This window comes from Hermetia illucens, chromosome 2 (genome assembly GCF_905115235.1).
Source record: "Hermetia illucens chromosome 2, iHerIll2.2.curated.20191125, whole genome shotgun sequence".
NCBI lineage: Eukaryota > Metazoa > Arthropoda > Insecta > Diptera > Stratiomyidae > Hermetia > Hermetia illucens.
In genome coordinates, this window is record NC_051850.1 from 87656085 (window position 1) to 87677658 (window position 21574).

A 21574-nucleotide genomic window follows, 5' to 3' on the forward strand; every position below is an offset into this window, starting at 1 on the left:
AATGATGTGATACCTGGGGCAGGGACGGAAACGAATAAGAAAGGCTTATCAGGAAATGCGCGGAAATTGTGAAAGAGATGCAGTCTGCCCTTTTCTTTCAGAAATACATTAGCAAATGTCTGAAAAGCAGGAGCAACAGCACTTCTCCTTGCGAGCATCGTAAGCGCTAAACGGATTGCAGATAAACCCTTGTAAGGTGGCGAACAAGCGGAGAAGCATTCGAAGGAACTTCACCTAGTTAGTGTCCAGGGTGAAAGTATCGCCGTTAGAAAACCGTTTGCGTAAAGACATGACGGACAAGTACGGTAGAACACGAAAAGAAAAGATAGGGAAACGAGGGAGTACTAGACCGTCAGCTCTGCCCATTAAACCGGCGGAAGGGAAAATGTTTGCGAATGTTCTCGGCAGGATTCCATATAAGATCAGTCCGAGGACAGTGGAGTAGAAGTGTCTTCCATTCGGAAAACAAAGAGTGGTGTAGTCCTCGTCCAATTAGATCCAAAGACAACAAAGGTACATTCTGCGAGCTTATCAAGGGGTTACTGGTGAACAAGGCTCCATCAAGCATGAATATCCGGATGTAACCAATGCCCGCATAGGTATCTCGGCGAATTCTCGTGGCAAAAAACTCGCTGCGAAGGAAAAGGTCAAACAGTACTCGAGAAAACTTCTCAACACCGATGCTTATATTATGGACACCATCTTCCATTTGCCAAAGATCAGGGGGCAGTATACCACAGATACGATCAGGTAGGTCACAATCTGCAACGTAAGGGACAGCTGCGCTCTCTGTAGAGAACGTGGCGTTTCTAGTCAGTTTCGTGTCCGGTTTCTAAAGTGAAATTGGAAAGAGGTAGGATGCGGTTAACATAATCTGCATCTCACAGATCAGCGCCGGAGTACAAACACTCATAAGATGCTAGCGCAGTTTGCTGCGAGGGTTAAAGCTTATCTAGTGTTCATTAGTGATCAGTGCCGGTACAAGGACCTAGCTTCATGGCACTTCGACTTGTCAGGTACCGCTGCCATTTGGGGTACCAGACGGCAACTGTCTTAGGGTTTTTCCCTAAGGCCGAGGCGATGGTTTTCTCTATATTCTCTGTTTAGCGAGAACGTTTTGCAGCGTCTATTTAATCCCGAATGAGACGATGGCTGATTTTCGACATAAACTTCATGCTCTTGGGGGCGTTAACTTGGGCACAGAGCGACGGATTCTGTTTGCAGGTGACTTCAATGTTAGGGCTCCATCCAGACTCCAGAGGGAAACAGATTCTCGAAACAGCTGGGTTCGTAGTTTTAAAGGCGAATTCGCACGAACGTTTAAGCACCTAGGCTGCAAAGTAAGCATTCCCGATGTAATCACCTTGTCGGGATCAATGGTATCGCTGCTGGACTTCGCAGCACGATAAACAGAAATAAATTTCGCTACTGGCAGGACCTACTCGACGATGTGAATAGGGACCGGTAGGGGGATGGCACCGAGAATTGCCCACTTTTCTCCATAAAAGAGTTCTATAAAAACAAGAAAGTGCCCGGACCCGATGGTATGGTGTACAAATTGGTATTCCATCATCGGTGCATTCAACATTTGCCTGAAAGGGGACCCTGAGCTGCCGTCTGTATACTGACTACTCTGCATTCTCCACACGGTCGGAAAACTGCTGCAAGCAGTGGATTCGGTGAAGCGATACATACTGTAGCGGATTTAATCTCCAGACAATTCAGTTTTACAAAAGGGATACCTACGGTGGATGCTGGCATGGAGGTCGTGGGGATGGTTAGCTGTTCACCAAGCCTTATGCTGGGAAAAATCGAATCATGTAGTCATCTTAATCATTAGGGAAAACCGCGACCCCTGCGCACACTATAGATCGCCGAATCGATAATCAAATCAAAACGAACTGCACCTGGAGTTTTGACCTTAAATCGATTTATGGTAAAAGTAGGGTGATCGACCGCTAGCAGGAGACGTTTTATCATGAGTGCAGCGCAGTTCGTTGTGCTTAACGATGGGGAGGTATTGGCTGATGTTCTTGGCAAGGAGGTGTACCGTAAGCGACATGCGCAAATACAGAAACGAGGAATGCAGGTGGCGTCTGTCTATCACACAGTCTTTGAACCGGCTGTGATGGTGATCGTGGAAGTGATTCTCACTGCGCTTTTAACTAAGGAAAGTTAAGTCATGTACAAGTGAGGGGAGAAGACTCAAGGGAGACAACTCACGGCTCATTGGCAACTAACGTGCGTGGCTAAATTGAAAATACGGAGAGACTATTCCCTTACCCAGCTTTTAAGTGGGCATGGAAGCTTTGAACCTTACCTGGTCAAGATTGGGAGGGCACGACCCCGTGACTGTACGTCGACCACACTTTTTTCTTGTGGAATGTGGGATGGGATTCTTTTACAACTTTATGCAGCCACACGATGTCTCCAGACACCATGTCAGAGAGATGAGTGGCGCTCACCGATGGAGCTGTATTGCACATTGCATTTAGTGGAGGAGTTCCTTAAGCTAACAGTTCCCTTACTCCTCCCGCCTCCCATTCATATAAGGAATGCCCTGATTTGACAGCTTTCTAACGCGGGGGGTGGGGGGGATTGCTAGTCTGAAGTAATGTGATAAACTGTTCTAGGCTAATTCTCTGACGACGGGGAGGTGTTGTCTTTCAGATGTCCATGTGTCAGATTCCACAAGCAAACGCAGCTTGACGTTGTCGACCCTGGCAAAGTATTTGGTTGTCCATGTTGCGATGTGACCAATTTTAAATTGACACGGAAAAAATGCACGGTTCGCTTCCATGCTTTTTTTAGATGTCTGAAAGTGAAATGATGCCTTAATGAAATGTATGGCTAATGTATGGTTTCCGACACCTCTAATGCCGCTCGGCGGCAGTTTGAGATATTAAAATTGCAACTAACTTCACTCCATTAATCTGCAATAATCTAATACTATTTATGTTATTTTTCGAAAGAAGACATTTTCTGGGATCCGGGACGGTGGTGCAGAAATATTGAATATGTACGTACGTATTCGGCAAAGGAAAGATTACGATAAAAACTCACAGCTGAAAATTCAAATTAACAGAAAAACCCATAGTGGGAGCATTTCGAAGTCTTGATTTTTTAGGCAATGTCTATAGTAATGCCAACAAATCTTCAAATATATACATGAGAGATTTTTTTCTGAGTAAAAGCATTTGAAATTCTTTCGTAGAGAACAGAAAAAGTACGATTATCCAATGGTATCTAAGCGAAAGCCAGTGAACAAAGAAATTAAAGCAAGAGGCTCTCTTGCTCTCAAGTGAGAACAGAAAACTCCAAAATAATGTATGCGCGAAATAAAAATTCCTTTAATCTCTTTTATTTCAGCTTGGAGTTTGTAGATACAAACTTAATCTTATTTTCTTCTAATAACATCCTCAAGTGGTATTATCGACGTCCAGCCAAGGCGCTACCACATCAACAAAAATCAAAAATGTCAAGACCAAAATCCAAGCTGCCAAAGTGATGAATTCCACTAACGAACCTCACTTTGAACAAAATCAAACTTACCGCATTTTTCCGGTTTTTGTCTTCTGTGACACTGTTGCAGTATTCCTCGTCCTCCTCGCAAATTGGCGTGCAATCAGAAATCTCCGAGAATTTTCTTTTTATCCCTTTGGTGGTGAAGTCACTTTCAGTCAAATTAACCACCGACGGGTGCTTCGAGACACACTTTCCCATAGAAGCACCACTTTTTTCTGCCAAATTACGCCGGAATGGATTGTAAGTCTGTGGAAGAAATCAAAAAGGGTTAAAAGTATGTGGAGCATGAAAATCAGATTAATCAAAGAAAGCGTGATGATCCTGACCAATGGCATGGAAAAAATTCAGACGGGGCTGGTTTTTGAAAGGATAAGCCAATATAATCTGGTTTATTACCGGAATGATGCAAAGGTCTACTGCTGCCGCTAGTTCCTACGACTTGGGTTGTTTTTCCTAAGTAATGAGAAATTATTATGAGCTCGGAATTGCCGACGAGGAAGGGGCGACTTCTGAAATGAGGAATCGACGTTTTGCTAACGGGGCGTGCTGAAGCGGACAAGTTTCTTTTAAGAACATTCTATAATTTTGCTTTGGGCAAAGAAAGTGAATTGGTAGAAACGCAGCCTTACGAAATTATTGTCAACTTATTTTGTCCCCGAAATATTCACATTTTGTAGATATCAAGACGATATCTGTTAGATAGCCCTGAATACGGTTTTCTTGAAAAGGGTTTCTCCAACTGGCGCTACCCATGCATAAGCATTGCAGGATTAAGATTAGTATCCGATTTTTCAACCCCATGGCCGGTGAGCTGATTAGTAAATTAGTTCAGAATATATAATTAGAAACATTTATTAGCCGTAAGGATTTTAAATTCATCGTGGCTAATGGAAGCAGCTAGTACGAAGTGGGCAAGGAGTAATTAATGTGTAATTGTGTTTCTGGTATTTATCATAAATGTCTTGTCCCACAACAAGGAGAAAGTTGCAATATTCTGCTATTAAGTTGTTGGACAGAATACTAAATTTGAAATCCTGTGGACTGGTCTGAGTTTCAGTTCTGTGAAGGGTTGTTGCAGTGATATAATATGTGTATATGCAGGTATACGAAGAGTCTAGGAATTTTTGTGACAGTCGTACGTAGTAGCTCTTACGTAAATTTCAGGAAACTAAAAACAAGTAGAAAACTAGAAGGCGCTTCAGGTACGAAAGGTTTTGGGTATTCCTTATATAAGAATGTTTGAGTGGGAATTTGTTCCATTTGTACCTAGCGCGTAACGTATGTGCGTATATTATGACAGACTATTTACTTTAATGTGATTTGTACAAAAGTGGCAATTTGGGCCTACCATGACTTTGTTAGTAATAGCGTAGTTTCCACCATATTGCGTAGTATCAAACTCTATATTATAGCCTACATTACTGCAAAATTCCACGATTCTCGGATTAAGGGTGGCCTGCAGCCAGTTTCTAAAAAATATAGCAATAACTATTATTAACTTTATTTGAGTAGACTTCACAGCCGAGACAACATATAGTGGCAGCTTTGTGAGTGTTTTCAGATTTTGCGGTTGAGTAGCTCCTGAGAATCGGTCCATAAAAGAAATGATAATTTTCCTGCGCCTGTACCTGCTACTTCCTTTCGCAACAAATGTTAGAACTGAGGACAGTTTTGGAGAGTACTAATCAGAGATCTTTGATTTGATACTTCCCATGACCTTATTCGGTGAAACAAAATGTACAGTCCTCTTTCGCTTGTCTATAGACCCCAATTTCAACTCAATGTAAACGATGTAACTCACTGGATGCATGCGGGCTTACAACTTCTCATCAAATTTCCTGTTGGGATATCGCAACAGAGTGAGAGTTGCACGTATGTATAAGAATAGCGCTTTGGCAAAAGTGCGCCTCTCTAATTAAGGATGGCGTCACATTTATATTGAGACTTAATTCACGAATTTTTAATTAATTAACGTTTCGACTAGAAAAGCCTGAAGAAGCAAGGGATTTAGGTCTGCTCGCTTTACGCTTTCGAAAATATGTGAAATTTTGGAAATTTATGCCCTAAATAAAGACAATTGCAAGAAAACTCCGTACAGAATTTGGTGGAAGAACGTCGCTCTCAGTTTGTGTATAAAGTGAGTGAAACGGGCTTGTTAATTGATAAACCAGGGCGTACCCGTGCTCGCCCAGTTCGTTCGACCGACAATATCGTCGCGGCCGCGGAGAATGTGTGCCAACGACTAAGAACACCGATTCGCCATCGTGCATCGCAAATGAACATCGGCTGCGTTTCCATGCAACGAATTTCGCGGGAAGATCTTGGCTTGGCCCCTTTAAAGTTTAATTACTCCAACAATTGAAGCCCCAAGACCGCTTCGATGTCAATTCGCTGTGTGGGGTTTCGACCAATTTCAAATTGAGGGGATTTTGCTCAAAAATCATCTTTTCGGAAAAGGCTCATTTTCATCTTGGCGGGCACGCAAACAAGCAAACTTGTCGCATTTGTAGATCAAACAAGTCGGGAAACCGGAAGCTGGGCACTTCAGGAATGAAAGGTTTTGTTTGCTTTTTTTGTGAGTATACTCAAGTGTAGAACTATCCCATTTGTACGTAGCCCGTTATGTATATCCATTTAGCATGTCTGGCTACCCACTAGTGTGATATTGATATTCAGTTGCAGTAAATTTACACGGAAAAGTCAACGTTGTTACTAATAGTATGATTTTGATCAAACTTGGGGATGATATGCTTCATATTTTATTTTTTTATAACTCTTGGATAAACTTAAGGGGGGCTTTACTTAGTTTCCCCAAAAATATGGTAATATACTATTATTAACTTAATTTGAATGGATATCAATATGGAGAGTATTTTGAGGCCTGGGCACTATATATAGGTAGATTCATATTTATTTTCACATTTTCTGAGAATGGGTCCGTTAAAGAAATCATCATTTTCCACCCCCCCCCCCACTCTGCGCCTTTCTAATAAATCACAAAACTAAGACCGGCTTCGAAAAATACTAATCGAGACCTTTCATTTGATACCCCACATGACTATATTCGGTGAAAAAAATGTTTACACCCCCCTTTTACGTGTATGAATGTCAACATAGAAGGATAGCACTGATTGCATGTTTGAGCGTTCACAGTTCCTACCTTCGCACCAAATTTCGTGTCAATCGGTATAGCCATTTCTGAGAAAAGTGCGTGTAACAGACGACAGACGGACAGACAAAGAAAACCTTAAAAATGCTCAGGAATATGGAGAGAAACCAGTGCATCCATTACGTGTGAGTGTTTGGTACGGACTGAGGCATGAATGCCCCGTATTTTTTCGAAAATGAGCGTCATAGTCTATGTTAGAATCTAGTTTATAGTTAATCGAAAAGTCAAAAAAGAAAAAATTTATCTAGTCTCCCATCTAAGTACTAACCATTTTCATCAGCACTTAACTTTGGAGGCCGGACAACAATAACTTCACACGCTGAGCTAAGTTTCAAGTAATAGCTTTCTTTGGTTGTCTGGGTTCTGGCAGAGAGACATCTTTCGTGCATAGACAGATACTGAACTGATTACAATAAGGTTTTTTGTAAAAAAAATCAAATAGAAAATGTGATCTTGCAAGGGTGAAAGATTGCATGGCTAAAAATGGGATCAATTTAAAAAAGGCGCGGGGGTAAATCAATTTTAAATTTTATTGCTAGAAAAGCTTTTAAAAATAGATAAAGCGAATATTTTTCGAGGGCAAGTATCTTATCTACTATTACTCATCACTGGTAACAAAATTAGAGAAACACCAATTCGCTAACAACACTGAATAAGAAGAAGGGAATAGTCTGTTTAAATCAAAGCGATGAATGAATGGGTACATGTTAATGCGAGAACCAAGTTGCTAGAATTGATAGCCATGTTGACGAACAGGCAACATTGACAGTGTACCTGCTCAGGACTTTCGCAAGTCTCGTTAGGGGTATTGATATGACTTGGGACGAACTGGATAATTCAAGAGTAATTCACTGAGGATGTTGGACTCCAGATTTCAAGGGTTACAATCTCCTAGGTATCCTCTGAAAAGATCGACTAAAACTTGTTGCCTGGCCTATGTTAGAAATGGTCGTCTGCTTCGAAAATTGCCAAAGTTCTGCTGTCAGTTCCATTCACATTGCGAAATCCAAATCATATGGACATTCTCATTGCTATGGTAGTAGAATTCCAGACAATGCCTATTTATGCTGACTGTCTTCCATTTGTTTTAAAAGTTAAAATTTTATAACTGACGGTTTTGTCCAGGGCAGAGGCAACTCATTAGATGCTGCCTCACCTCTGCCCTCGGAGCTCTGCCGTGGACTACAACCGAGAAAGCATGTTTCTTTCCAACTGATCCGGTGCGCCATTAAGTCTATGGCGGACTTAGGAATCCCTCGATTCTTAAACAAAATTTTAAAATTTTACTTTCGTCAATTTATGGGGTGCCATCATACCGCCTATTGGAGCTAATTGGTGTTAAGGCTTTTCATTGCAGGCAGTGACGCCTTAACTGTTTCCCTATTCTGGTTAAATTTCTGATGTTTCTTTAGAGTTCTTAGTTTTCCCAGAAAAGGCTATAACTGCGCCAAAGGGTAGTATAGGTCCCAGGGCGAAACGCGGATTGGTACCCACGATGAAGCATAAAACCTGGAAAATGCCTGCTCTACTACAAAACTCTATCTCCACCTCCACGTGGTGACCGCTGGTTGCTCTTTCTTAATGAAAAGCTGTAGACGGAGAAGGATGACGACGAGCCTCCTGTGCCTAAAAACGGGACAAATTGTACCAACTGGTCCTCCAGGTTGGGGGTTGGGGTAGGGTTGACAACCCTACACGGAAAACAACTTGTTACGAAGCCTCGGACTGGACCAATTACACAACGACGAACCCGAAAACGACAAAAGAATAACGATTTGCGCATTTTCTCATGGAACGTGCGCTCCCTCAACAAAGACGAAGCTGATGAGCAGCTAGCCGAAATCCTGTCCCAATATAGGACTGATGTATGAGCGTTACAAGAGAAGCGTTGGACAGGGACCGGCTTTCTGGAGAAGAGCCGCTACACCATATATTATAATGGCCATCCAGTAAACCATGTGCTCGGAGTAGGTTTCTTAGTCAGCCAAAAAATGAAACCTGCTGTTATCGGCTTTGAAAACATAAGCGAACGGCTATGTACTCTGCGCTTGAGAGGCATGTTTGGAAATATAAGCCTCATTAACGTTCACTCCCCTACAGAGGAGACTGCAGAGTCGAAGAAGGAGACCTTCTACGAGGCAGTAGAACGAACCCTCGAAGACTGTCCCAGATATGATTTCAAAATCATACTTGGGGATTTTAACAGCCAAGTAGGGAAGGAGCCCGTATTCGGGCGATACGTTGGCTCCCATAGCTTACACGAAAATACAAATGATAACGCACTGCGGATTATTCAATTAGCAGGGTCACACGAAATGGTTGTTGGAAGTACCTGGTTTGCGCGGAAAGCAGTTCACAAACATACGTGGGCCTCTTCAGATGGGACCATTTTCAACCAATTTGACCACGTGTTGATCGAACGCCACCACCTCTCAGCCTTGATGAATGTCAGAACCTATAGGGGGGCCAATATAGACTCGGATCACTATCTCGTTGGCATGGTGCTCCGAACTCGAATAACAACAACACCTAGAATCCCCTCTGACAATCAGGTGAGAGTTAATGCTGAAGCCATCAACAACACAACCTTCCGCGACACCTATAAGAGGGAAATGGATGCCGCAATAACCGCAGTCAACAGAGGACCTGGAGATGAAGCATCAACAAATGTTCTTCACAACCACCTGAAGAACGTTATCGTTGATACGGCCACAAACATACTTGGCCCCAGCCGCAAAAGGAGTCGGAACGCTGGTTTGATGATGAATGCAAGCTAACAACGGAACGGAAGAATGTTGCATTCTCAAAGAACGCGGGCTCGCGCAGAGACTTATCACGAACTTCGTCGAGCGGAAAAACGACTTCACAGACGGAAAAAGGAAGCCTGGGAGAACCAACAAGTCTGTGAACTAGAAAAGTACAGGGAGTAACCGCATCAGGGGCAGAATTTGGAAGTTTTACCAACAAGTCAGCAGGATGAAGCCTTATACACCTCGACGCTCATCCTGCCGAGACAAAGAGGGAAATCTGATTTCCGACAGAATGGGCATATTGGAGGGATGGGTTGAGTACTTTGATAAGCTTCTGAACAGGAAGAACATCGGCGAGTTGGAGGTCCCGCCAACTGAAGACGACGGACAAATACTGCCACCACCAAGTTTGGGAGAAACAGTCCGTACAATTCATCGGCTAAAAAGTCATAAGTCCCCTGGGGCCGATGAAATTGCAGCCGAATTGGTTAAATATGGAGGCGACCAGTTACACCAAGTGGTTCATCAACTTGTGCTCAAGGTATGGGACAGCGAATCAATGTCTGACGATTGGCAACGAGGCATTATCTATCTCATACATAAAAAGGGAGATATCACACAGTGCAGCAATTATAGAGGTATCACGTTGCTGAGTACCATTTATAAGATATTCTCCACTATCTTGCTAGGCCGGATAGCCCCATACGCCCAGAACATCATTGACCCATACCAAAGAGGCTTCACTCCAGGCAAATCACCAATAGATCAGATTTCTCTGTGCGGCAGGTGATGGAAAAACTGTTGGAATATGGAAAACAGTTGCACTATCTATTCATCGACTTTAAAGCCGCCTATGATAGCATAGCCAGGGTAAAACTGTATCCCGACGAAATTAATAAGAGTGACTAGGTTGACCCTGACCAATGTGCGAGGCTAGATAAAAGCAGCAGGATCACTCTCGAGAGCATTCGACATCAACAACGGTCTACGACAAGGGGATGCCCTATCATGCGTCTTCTTTAACCTGGCCCTCCAGAAAGTAATCCGTGATGCTGAGGTAAATGCAAGAGGTACGATCCTCTTTAAACCCACCCAATTACTGGCCTATGCTGACGATATCGACATCATGGGAAGAACCACCCGAGATGTACAAACTTCCTTCATCCAAATCGAGCAGTCGGCGCGAGATCTTGGTCTGCATATCAATGAAGGCAAGACAAAGTATACGGTGGCAACCAACCAGCCAGCAACATCAAACCGCACTGGTCAAACAGGAAGAATAAGGATAGGAGAATACAACTTTGAGATTGTTGATAATTTTTCCTATGTAGGGTCGAAAATTACAACCGATAACAGCTACGATGATGAAATCCGCGCACGGTTATTGTCAGCCAACAGAGCCTATTTCAGCTTACAAAAACAGTTCCGCTCGAAACGTCTCAGCATAGGATCAAAGCTCTTACTGTACAAGACTATGATCTTGCCAGTCCTCATGTATTCCTCGGAGACTTGGGTTCTTAGCAAGAAGAATTGCGAACTCTTGGTTGCGTTCGAGAGAAAAATCCTCCGAAGAATTTTTGGCCCCCTACATAACAATGGACGATTCCGTAGCCTACATAACGACGAAATCTATGAGCGATACCATGATCGTCCGGTTCTGGATAAAATTAGGCTCAATAGGTTACGGTGGGCGGGTCACTTAATCCGTATGGATGAGGATGATCCCACCCGGAAAGTCTATAAGGGCAATATCTATGGTAGGAAAAGAAGACGAGGCAGACTCTGCCTAAGATGGAGCGATGGCGTAGGCCAGAACGCCAGACAGCTTTTAGGGATATTGAATTTGTGGACCTCGGCGCAAAACCGGGATGTCTGGAGTTCCTTATTAAGGCAGGCCTAGACCGGATACCGGTTGTTGCGCCGTTGATGATGATGGAAAGGGCCATTTGGGATGTCAAATAAAAACTTTGAACTAGAACTTTCCGAAATCACATCAGTTGGAAAAGGGGATGAGTGTAAGGGCAAAGAAATGATCGCTTATTTCACGGAGCCCTCTTCCAACACTGCGCGACCAAGATGTCTGAAAAAACTCATGAAACTGCCCTTATATAATATCTCTGTATTAGGGTAAAATACGTTACAATACCTTCCCTACCGATATTTGCTGAAGTAAAATTAATAATATTACTATTGATTTGGAAAATGCTTGGAAATCCTCGTATGCTCATCAAAGGATCATTCAATTTTGCGGCAATATAGGCTACAATGTAAAGTATTTTATTGAATTACGAAGTTTACTGAAAATTCTGCTACCATTTACGAAGTTGTTGTAGGTGATTAAGCAGGAAATATGAATATCACACCAAAGAGTATGGTTTGGCAAACTAAATGCGTATACATATACGTACAAATGGGCTAGCTATTCACTGCAATATTCTTACATAGAAATGAGGTGAATGGGTTCAGTTACAGAAGGTAAAGTTCATGATCGCTTTTAACTCGGCAAAAGCCAGTAAGGACCTTGGTCATGCCCAAATCAAGTTCACTGGAACCCTTGTATAAACACTAGATTACCATCATGTGGTAAACAGAGGTGAGTGGTGCCTCAGCGCCTTGTCTAATACACAGAGTGATGAACCTGGCAAGAGATATAAATTGGACCCACCCTTATCTGCTAGAAAATTGACTCTCTTAGGCGGTTGATCTTACGGACTCTGGGGAGGACCTTTTGATGGATTTGACCGACCTTTTCAGTTGGAAGGTAACAAGATCATCGCCATCGATCTAAAACGTAACCCAAAGTATGGAACATGTCATACTAATAGGAAAAAAAACGGAAACCTATGCCTCAGATTCAGTGTAAATGGACCAAAACGGATACTGTGCAGATGAAGGGGAACTGGCTAGAGAAACTGACTGGATCTTGTAAACAAAATGAGCGTCTAAGAAAAAAAAAGACATGAAGGATCTGGGGTCAACGTCCCTGCCGTGTAGGCATAATTCCACGGACCTTTTCGGACACGCGTTGATTTGGTGATCACATTTAAAGCCTAAATGTGGTCACCACAGCCTGAGCCACACAAAAATATTGCTGCGCCTGTTGTTAGACCCAAGAAAATAGAATAATCATAGGCAAGAGGCGTTAACCAAAAATAATGACGATGGTAACTAAATACTGAAAACTATTTTAGATAGAATTGACATTTTAAATAGAAAACTTGACAAATAACAAACATTTTTTGACAAATATAAGAAACGCAGAGACAAAACTACAATAACAAAAAAAAACCAAAATGACAAATGTCCTGAAAATCAGCAATTGGAATGCAAGTGGACTATATCAGCACCTACAAGAATTCTTTCTCCATTTATTGAGAAAATATAGTAGATATGTATATGCCTTATCTCAGAAAACTACCTTACTCGGTCTACCACCGCTTAAATCCTTGACTTTTGCACATACCCTGTAACACATTCCAGCCAGCAAACTGGAGGGAAATTTACATTGCTTTTTGAAGTAGATATCAGATGCCACGAGAAACAGAAAGTTGAAGACAACCAAATGCAGCTTGGTGGTGTTATTATTTAACAAATATGTGAAGATGTGTAAAGAAGGAAGACTTCGCGCAGATAAACCTGCTGTCCCGCAATTTGATGAGAACATTGGAGAGCGAGGGTTCAAAATGTGTGCCCAAAAAGTGAAACAAGTCTGGTTCTCAGAACCTATCCAATTGAAAAATCACAATGATTCATTCATTTGAAATCTAGGCCTCAAAATATCTACATATTTGCTCAAATAAAGTGAAAAAGTATTACCATATTTTAGAAAATTTTAGAAAAATGCTAGAAGTATTAAATTGGGCACCAATATAAGAGATAAGATGTTTTGAATTCTTAACTGTGTATCAATTGGAAAATGTGCTTACAAAGTTCCTCATATAAGATGAAGACAAAACCTTTATGCTTGAAGCGCCCAGCTTCCGGTATTCCGACTTGTTTTACATATATCATCAAGGCAAAGTTTGAATTTTTAATCCTACTCCGGGCGTTTTGCTACTTCAACCTCATTTGCAAAACCGTGGCGAGCAATTGCAATGTCGAAAGGCTTATTAATAGTATGAATACAGTCTCTTTTTAAGACGTCATCGTTGTAACTTTTTATGGGGTGGCTACGACGAGAGTTTAGCGGGGGTAAGGTTCGCAAGTCAAACCTTACCATCACCTTTGATACATCAAAACTTTTTAAGGAGCGTTTTTGTTTGAGGTATGACAAGAAGCATAGCCTCTGAGCACACGGACCGTCCTGGTCCATTGTACTCGGCTCCCCCGTCTAACGAAATATCTTGGACACGCTTGCAGGATCTTCGTTAGTGGATGCGATACTATCCGCTGCAACTATAGTACATCAGCACTAAATCTGATATCTGATGTGTTCATAGGCGGGGCACACACATAGAAAACAGTGCCTGGATTTTTATTCCGCATTGCAGAAGGGATACGTATCACCTTGTGAAATTCCCCGTATGAATATATGTTCAGCAAGTGAATTATGGCCAGTCAGAATACCCACAACGCTTTTGCAAATCTTCCTGCTTTTCAATCGGATAAACTTTGCAGTATGCTTGTAAGTTTTTAGCAGGGTTTAAGGACTCCCACCTGGTAGTATGGGAAGCTTGTTCCCAGTTGTAGACGACTGCCCTAGCCAATGCGACTGATACTGGTTCTGGTCCCGACAGGAGGGAGGGAGGAAATTGAACACTTTTGCGAAGATACGATGATGCACCTGGCCTTCAACCGATTGTCAATCACCCTGGCCTGGCCATAGGACCGCATAGACTTCAGTCTGAAAAACCGTTGCAATTTGTCGCAAATGAACTTCACGTTTTTACTCGAGAAGTAGACTCCGGCTCCAGAGCCCGGTACTGTATCTTCGTAGAAAACTTTCTTATATCCCGCCACGCATTCCTCTGGGACTTCACAGTATTCTGTACGTTTTAGGATAACTTCACATTTTCTACCAAACAGGTACGGCAAGAACTGGATTCAATTCTCAATATAACTCTTCCGATGCTCAGTGCCCTTCTCATCCGTTGTTTCCCCGTAGATCTAGGCGAAACATTCTATTAGCTGCTTTCATTACAGTGCTTTGAATAAATATATCCAAGAACTGCCAATTGAGTAATGCATCTAGAGCGGATGTCATGCTTTTGGCACCGGTAATACCCAGACCCAGTGCAGTGCAGTGTGGCTAGTTTACGGTGAAAACTTTTATGTCTCACCTTACCTCAGCACACTAAGGATGCATAAGTGAACAATGCAAAGTTACAACGAATATTCAGCGATTCCATATCTTGCGGTAGCGATCAATAAACACTTCAGCAATCTTTGCATAGCATAGCATGCTCCACTTAATTAAAGTATTATCAACATCATGCTCTCTGGCGGCATCACAAGTTCGTGGAACCTATTCAACTATCCAAACCAAAGAATGAAGTGCAGCTTTACAGGACTTTCCACGTTGGTTGTTACTTTTCATTTAATGGGTACGACCTTAGCGCTTTCCCATCAATACGGTGCTCAATCAGTCTCTGCTAACATTTCAGGAACAATAATGTCAAGCTGATTTGTCGGAAGTTTGAATAGTCATTTTTCCTAGGCTTCGGTATAAAGACTAACTTAACCTCCTGCCAAGAGGTGGGCACGTAGCCTGAAGCCAAATATGCTGGAAAAATATTTCTTAGCAGTCACACTAAGTGCTCTACAACCTCCTTTAACATGGCTGGGTAGATGCCATGCTTGCCAGCTGGCTTGAAGTGTTCGAAGGACAGTATGATACCTCTGACTTTTTCATTCGTAACAACTGCTCTCGCAATATTCCAATGCCCCTTGCTATACTATACTTACGTCTTGAAGGGATGGCAGGAACTTCCAACTCTAGCCTTCCACTTCTGTGACTGATTCCTCCGTATGGTCTACTTCCAAGGGGGGTCTATAGCGGTTCCAGTCTGGTGGAAGTGGTGAAAGTGTCATGGTTTTTTTTTAAAGAGTGACCCTTGGCCTCATCCCTTTTGAGGGCTCTGAAATCCCTCTTTCGCATTCCAGTTCCTCACAGTTCGCTCCAAAGGAGTCATTTTTTGAATACTTAAGGAGCCCAGCTGTGAGTGCCAGAAGTTTAACCAGTTTTCATTTTTAGTGCTTTTACAAGCACGATCCAGAAGTCGTTTAGTTGATTCTCTGAGTTTTTGGAATTCTCGGTTCCACCATTGAATGTCGTCTAGCACTCGCCAGTATGTGTGTTGTGACTATTATATTTAACTTGTTCTTGGTTCCATTAAAGTAGGGGACCACCCTACGTTTGCAATAAAGAGTTCAACTGAAGTGATGAAATCAAGTAGTTTCTCCCCTCTTGAATTACATTTACTACTCCCAACAAATATGTTGAGCGTTCGCGTCGCCAACTATTAAGAGTTCGAGACCTATTGATACTGCATACGCTACGCTATCCCTTAGCTTTTACGCCGGTAGAGAACACAAAGATCATAGGATAAGTAAGCAGAGCCAATAACGATGTTCTTCCTGTCGTCATTAATCTAGTATTGTAAGATGATCGTAACTTGGTCCTGGGAACAGAATTGCCTCACACGCTCTCGGTTTTATGGATCTTTCATCGTAAAAGATTTTAGCCCCTTTAACTGTTCCAAAGCCACATATTAAATGAACCCGAGGCTTTTGCGCCAGAAAAATATAAGGGCATTCCTGCAGCTTTGTCAGCCTCGTTGTCGGCAGATAGGTGGAGGCTCTGGCATGCTGCAGGTTAAATCGACCAACTTTTATGGCTTTCGACATAAAAGCGTATGCCACGTTCGGTGTGCCCATGCCCTCATCCATAATTCCGATCACACAAACAGGCATTAAGCCAGTTCCGTTCACGACTCTGGCTTCACTTTCTAACGCATAATAATAATAATAATCGTTGGCGCAACAATCCATATTGGATCTAGGCCTTGAAGTGTGTTAGAGCACTTCATTCAAGACCGTAACGGTACACTACAGTAGACTGTAGGAGGCAATGTGGTCAGCATTGCGCTCGCCCGAGATTATTACCCTGATTTGACTCAGGTACTCATTCACAGCTGAGTCGACTGGTATCCGACGTCAAATCACGATTCAAATTCCACTGTCACCAGTGAGATTTGAACCGTGACCTTCCGTACGGTAGCCTAGTGCTCTAACCACTCAGCTACCCGGACACTCTAACGCATGTTCCACAAAAAGTGTAGGAGAAGTTACTAACAGGTAGGATATCCTCTGTAGTCCCTTCGCCTGTGCCAGCCGGATGCGGGGTTTCGCCACTGTATGCACTATCCTCCGCGCGTTGCTGCAATTTGATCCATTTTGTATGAGTCAAAAACTATTATTGTTCATTGCAATCAAAATGAGGTTGATGTTTCACAGTTTCCCGATATGATTGAATTTCAATCTATCCAGAAAATAGACAATACCAAGCTGAAAACCTCTACGTTGTAGATTTGCCCTTCCTGCCATTCATGAACGTTAGCGTCTGGTGTCCGAAGTTAATGTCCAATGTGAAGTTGAGCCGGCCGCCAGAACCCTAGGCTGGGATTACCTATTGGATCCACTTTAAGGCAGCCTCATCAGTGCACTTCAAATATAGGAGTCTAACGCGCTTTTCTTTCCCGCCTTCGTGTCCGTATTCCCAAGGGAGGGACCAGCTTCATTGAGATTTCTCTCGCTGATTTGATCACCTCCCGGCATACTGATCCTAGTCCCCGCGGAAGAAGGCCCTAGTGCGGTACATAAAAAAATATTTGCCCACCATCGATTTGATTATCTTCCGCTGGGCGCCTAGTCCCTTTCAAGGAGCAGTGGCCGCCATAAATTATTAAACGGGACTGGACAGACCTCCTGTTTCTCCATCTATGGTCTTCCTATCCACTCCGGAAGTAGGACACTAAACTAAACCTTGTCGTTATACTATCAAAGCCCCATTTTGAGGTGTCATAACTATTTAAGGAGGAAATGTACGTGATGCAACTTTTCAGAGGGATGAGAGAGAGGATTTTTCTTTTCCTTCTGCATATTTTGTGCCCCTCCTTCACTGCACAAGTTTTCTTCGGGATGCAGAGAGACTTCCCTCTTCCAACTCAATAATTAATACTATATGAGCACATGTGTTCTATCTGGTTTTTGGTTTTTTTCAGCTATTCAAAATAATTGATTGATTGAATAACCTTAAATATACATACAGAATTCTAAACACAAGTGGTAAAATTCGACATCAACTCTTTAAATAATGGAGTTTCAAAAGCAAGCCATATGGTTCGCAAACTATTATCCGATAATGTGTCCATATTAGTTTGGCAAGCGTCTACGAATAAGAAGTTGTTAAACGGAGACTGCAAAGATAATTTCCGATCCCTCCTCGGAAATAATCTTTTTCTGTGGAATAGATCGATTTTAATAAAAGTATTTTATGGAAACTACTCTTTCGCACCATCAATTTCCTATATGAGAATAGTCGTTAGCGTGAATTAGGATAACCATTTTAGGCGTCATTCAATTCCATTAGATTATTCGGCTTGCGAATTAAATACATAGCCGAAATTGGAGCATTTCCTTTGCTTGAATGACAAAAATGATTAATGAAGTCCCTCGCACCACAAAACCACTCCAAAATGAGAGATATCAACTCCCATCGAGCGGATCAAACATGCTTTGTTAGCGGAGCAGCAATGATTGGCGTAATATTAATGTTGGCCGCAGTGCGGTTTATCTGCGTAAACAACACTTCCAAATGTTTGAATACCACAAAACATGACACCCCCGAACCAGCCCAAAAATGAATTTAATTCCATACATACATACAAATACACCGCGAGAGATTAATGTATCTACAAGAAAACCGTCTTTGGAAATCGGTGATGCACGAGCACATGGGCTCCTATGAGATACCGAATATGAAAGCGGATACAGTAATTATCATAGATTTCGCGAGCTTACTAATTTCATCAGCGAATTTTCTAGAGCTTCTTCCCGAAAACAACTGGAATTGTTGCAAAGCCCTCAATGCTGATCGATTATTTTTGTATGATTTAGCAACGAGGCTTTCTGGGAGCTCAATTTCTCTTACACCTCCAGAAATGAATCCTCTCTCTCTGCCCCCCTTTTAATTCCTTTCTCCTTGAAATCCGATAAATATCTAGTCATCTAACTTTGGCAAAGCGATCCGCCCTCCAGGGAAATTATCTATCTACGTTTCAGTCAACACACAACACTTTTTGCAACAAACAACATTTAAAAAAATGCTTTGGCTGGAAATTAACAAGTCGTAAACGAACGCCATAATTTCCCCAGGAATTAAAACGTTGCCTCTTACGAAACATCACCTACGTGCATTTTTCACAAGTAGGGTCACAAATGGGACCTGGAGTCCCATTATGTGGCTGTGTACTCCGACCACGTTACAAATGAATTGATTTGCAAACAAACGACGCCGTTTAGTTAAAACAAAATGCAAAAAAGCATTTCGGTACGTTAATGACCAGCAGAAACATCCACCGTGCAGTTAGTTAAAACGTGGTGAAGGCTTTCCCGTAATTATACACTAACGATTACGCTCCTTGACAGGATATCTACCTTTGAGCCCGTTGCATGGCTCCATAGCATACGAGGACAAGGAGCTGCGAGTCAGCCCTCCACTATTAACTTCCTTATTCTTTTCAACGTTTCAAAAGACAGACGCGGAAAGGAACAACTGCACCGGGACCTGTTCTGGGAAGTTGAGCGTGGCCTCATCTAGTATAAATACGTGGCTCCACAAGGGTGGTGGTTGAAAATAATTTCCTTGCAACGGCTTGCCAGGAATTTACATGATTCCTTTAAGGGGTGATAAGCACGGATGGGTTGCCATGAGCAAAGGATAGAATCGTATCTATCGCTATGCTGGAGAACTTAGATGAAATTTTCACTGTGGTTGATAGCCACAATACGTGTGGTTTCCTTATCTGTCTCGCGAATTCAAGCAGCAGGACAAATTATCGAGCTGTGTTTGTACATGGATCATATAAGTTAACACTTAATCTGCGTTGTATATATAGAGTCAGAGGTACGGTGCTCCACATATAAACTTTCGGAAAATCTTTTGTTCATTTTCCATCAATTCCAAAAGGGGAAAGGCCCAGCATACAATGATGTCTACGGAGAAAGGGACCTCCAATAAAAGGACGTAACAATTTATTAATGCCAGTCTCCAATATATTCTCAGCTACTTTCCTCCCCGATTCCTGACATTTCTAGGAGTGTAGAAAACCATTAGAACACATTGGTAACTCAAAATAATTGGCCCTGCAGCGTCACCGACGTTGTCAGCCACTTTTTTCTTAAATTAAAAAGCGAACAATACGGGAATTTACATGATGGCGTGCGAATAAGACCATTGCGCGATTTCCTTTGAATTGTGGGTTGGCCGGTGATAATTTTATGGCCCTTGAAGAAATATGTTTTCTGTGTGAAAGGACTCTAGTAGCAGCCGCCGCTTGTTAATTAATTTAGCTGGAGAGCCAAGAAGGGAGGAATTAAAATGAATGGCTCATTTTGAAGGTAATCTAGAGTCTGGTGTGCGATCACGAAATTGTAATTGGAACTTGGTAGGCACAAAAAATTTTGAATAGCTTTTCACATGTTTCGTGTATAAATCTTCCCATAATTAGGTGCTGTGGTGGAGCAATTGGAGAATAAGGGAAATGAAAGTCGTTTGTTTGGGAAAATAGAAGATTTACAATAACAATTATTTACTGTATAATAATCATCCCTTGTTTGCAGGTGATATGCACAATATGTTTCCTGGACGTTATGAGAAACGATGCAATCGATTTGCACTTCCAATTTGGATATTGTGTCGGTTATTAAGATGGCGATGGCAGAAACGCTTTTAGGATTGCATGCTGGTGTATTACTATCAAAATGCAGTTTTGTACCAGGGTAGAGGCAACTCATCAGACGCTGCTTCACCTCTGCTCTGCGAGCAGTGTGACGGAAGTGGGGTACAGGTTTCAATTTCAATTTATTATTCCAATAGTGACTTACAACTAGACAATGATTACTTACTGCTAGCTTAAATAACGACTAATTGATTTCAACTCTATCAAACGGGTGACTATTACATAGTGTGGCCAACCCGACCTTCTCTGTAATTCTACGTTACTGTGTATATTATTCTTTATATACATCGATCTTGACAATTTTATAACTGAACTTGGCTTTTTCAAAAACTGTGCCCGCACTAAAGGCGCCAGAAGGTTGAAATTTACTTCCTTAACCTAGTTAAAAGTAACTTAACCTAATTTATTTTAACTTAACCTAGCTTAACCTCACATAAATAATCCTTAACTAATATTTACAATAAGAACATTACATTTTCCTGTGCTTAACCTCTATCCACCCCTACCAGGCAAGGAGTGTCAAAAAGGTTGAGGATTTTGGGTCTGAGGGATGAACTCCCGATTTGGCAGAGCCTTAAGAATGTGACCAATGGGGAGGTTTTACCCTATTGGAAAAGATGCCGAATTAATGGATTGGGGTGATCCTCCGTTCTTTCGAAGAACCTTTCCATTAGTTTGAGAACGTATTCTCGAAGTGCTTTCACTTTGGCTCGCCTATACACTTTGGCGTTTTTGCCGATCTTTTTGGTTTTCCAGTTGTATGACAAGTCTGTGCAGTATCTAAGGATTCGGCGCTCGAATGACTCGCATTTTGCCATGGCTTGGTTGGACCATGAGATTCAAGTTGGTGCTTCGTAACAGATAATGTGTCTTATCAGGGTCTTATACAGAGTCAGTTTGGTTTTGGTGCTGTCTTGCTGAATTTGAGGAGTTCATGCAGAGTTACTCCCAAGTATTTGATCGAACTAGATCTGTTCACTGTGGTGTTCCCGATTTTCATTTTCAAGCGTTTAGCTTTCCTGTGGATGCCTCTAGAACCTAAGTATCTAGATTTTCTCCTAAAAGTGCAGATTTGTGTTTTTCCCTCATTTATCTTGATTCCCCAACTACGGTAGTACCTGCAGAAATCTACAATGTAGGTCTCAACCGCTTTGGCTGCCCTGTTGGGG

General features: G+C 42.1%; 1 protein-coding gene across 9 annotated transcripts in view; it reads right to left on the reverse strand.

The window, feature by feature from the left end:
- Window positions 1–21574, reverse strand: part of LOC119650260 — a 286586-nt gene that overhangs the window by 152546 nt on the left and 112466 nt on the right. For all 9 annotated transcript variants that reach the window (XM_038052862.1, XM_038052864.1, XM_038052863.1 and 6 more), the window contains exon 3: window positions 3553–3771. In XM_038052862.1, the coding sequence (XP_037908790.1) occupies window positions 3553–3723 (171 nt within the window). In that variant the 5' untranslated portion in view covers window positions 3724–3771. The remainder of the gene's footprint in view (window positions 1–3552; window positions 3772–21574) is intronic.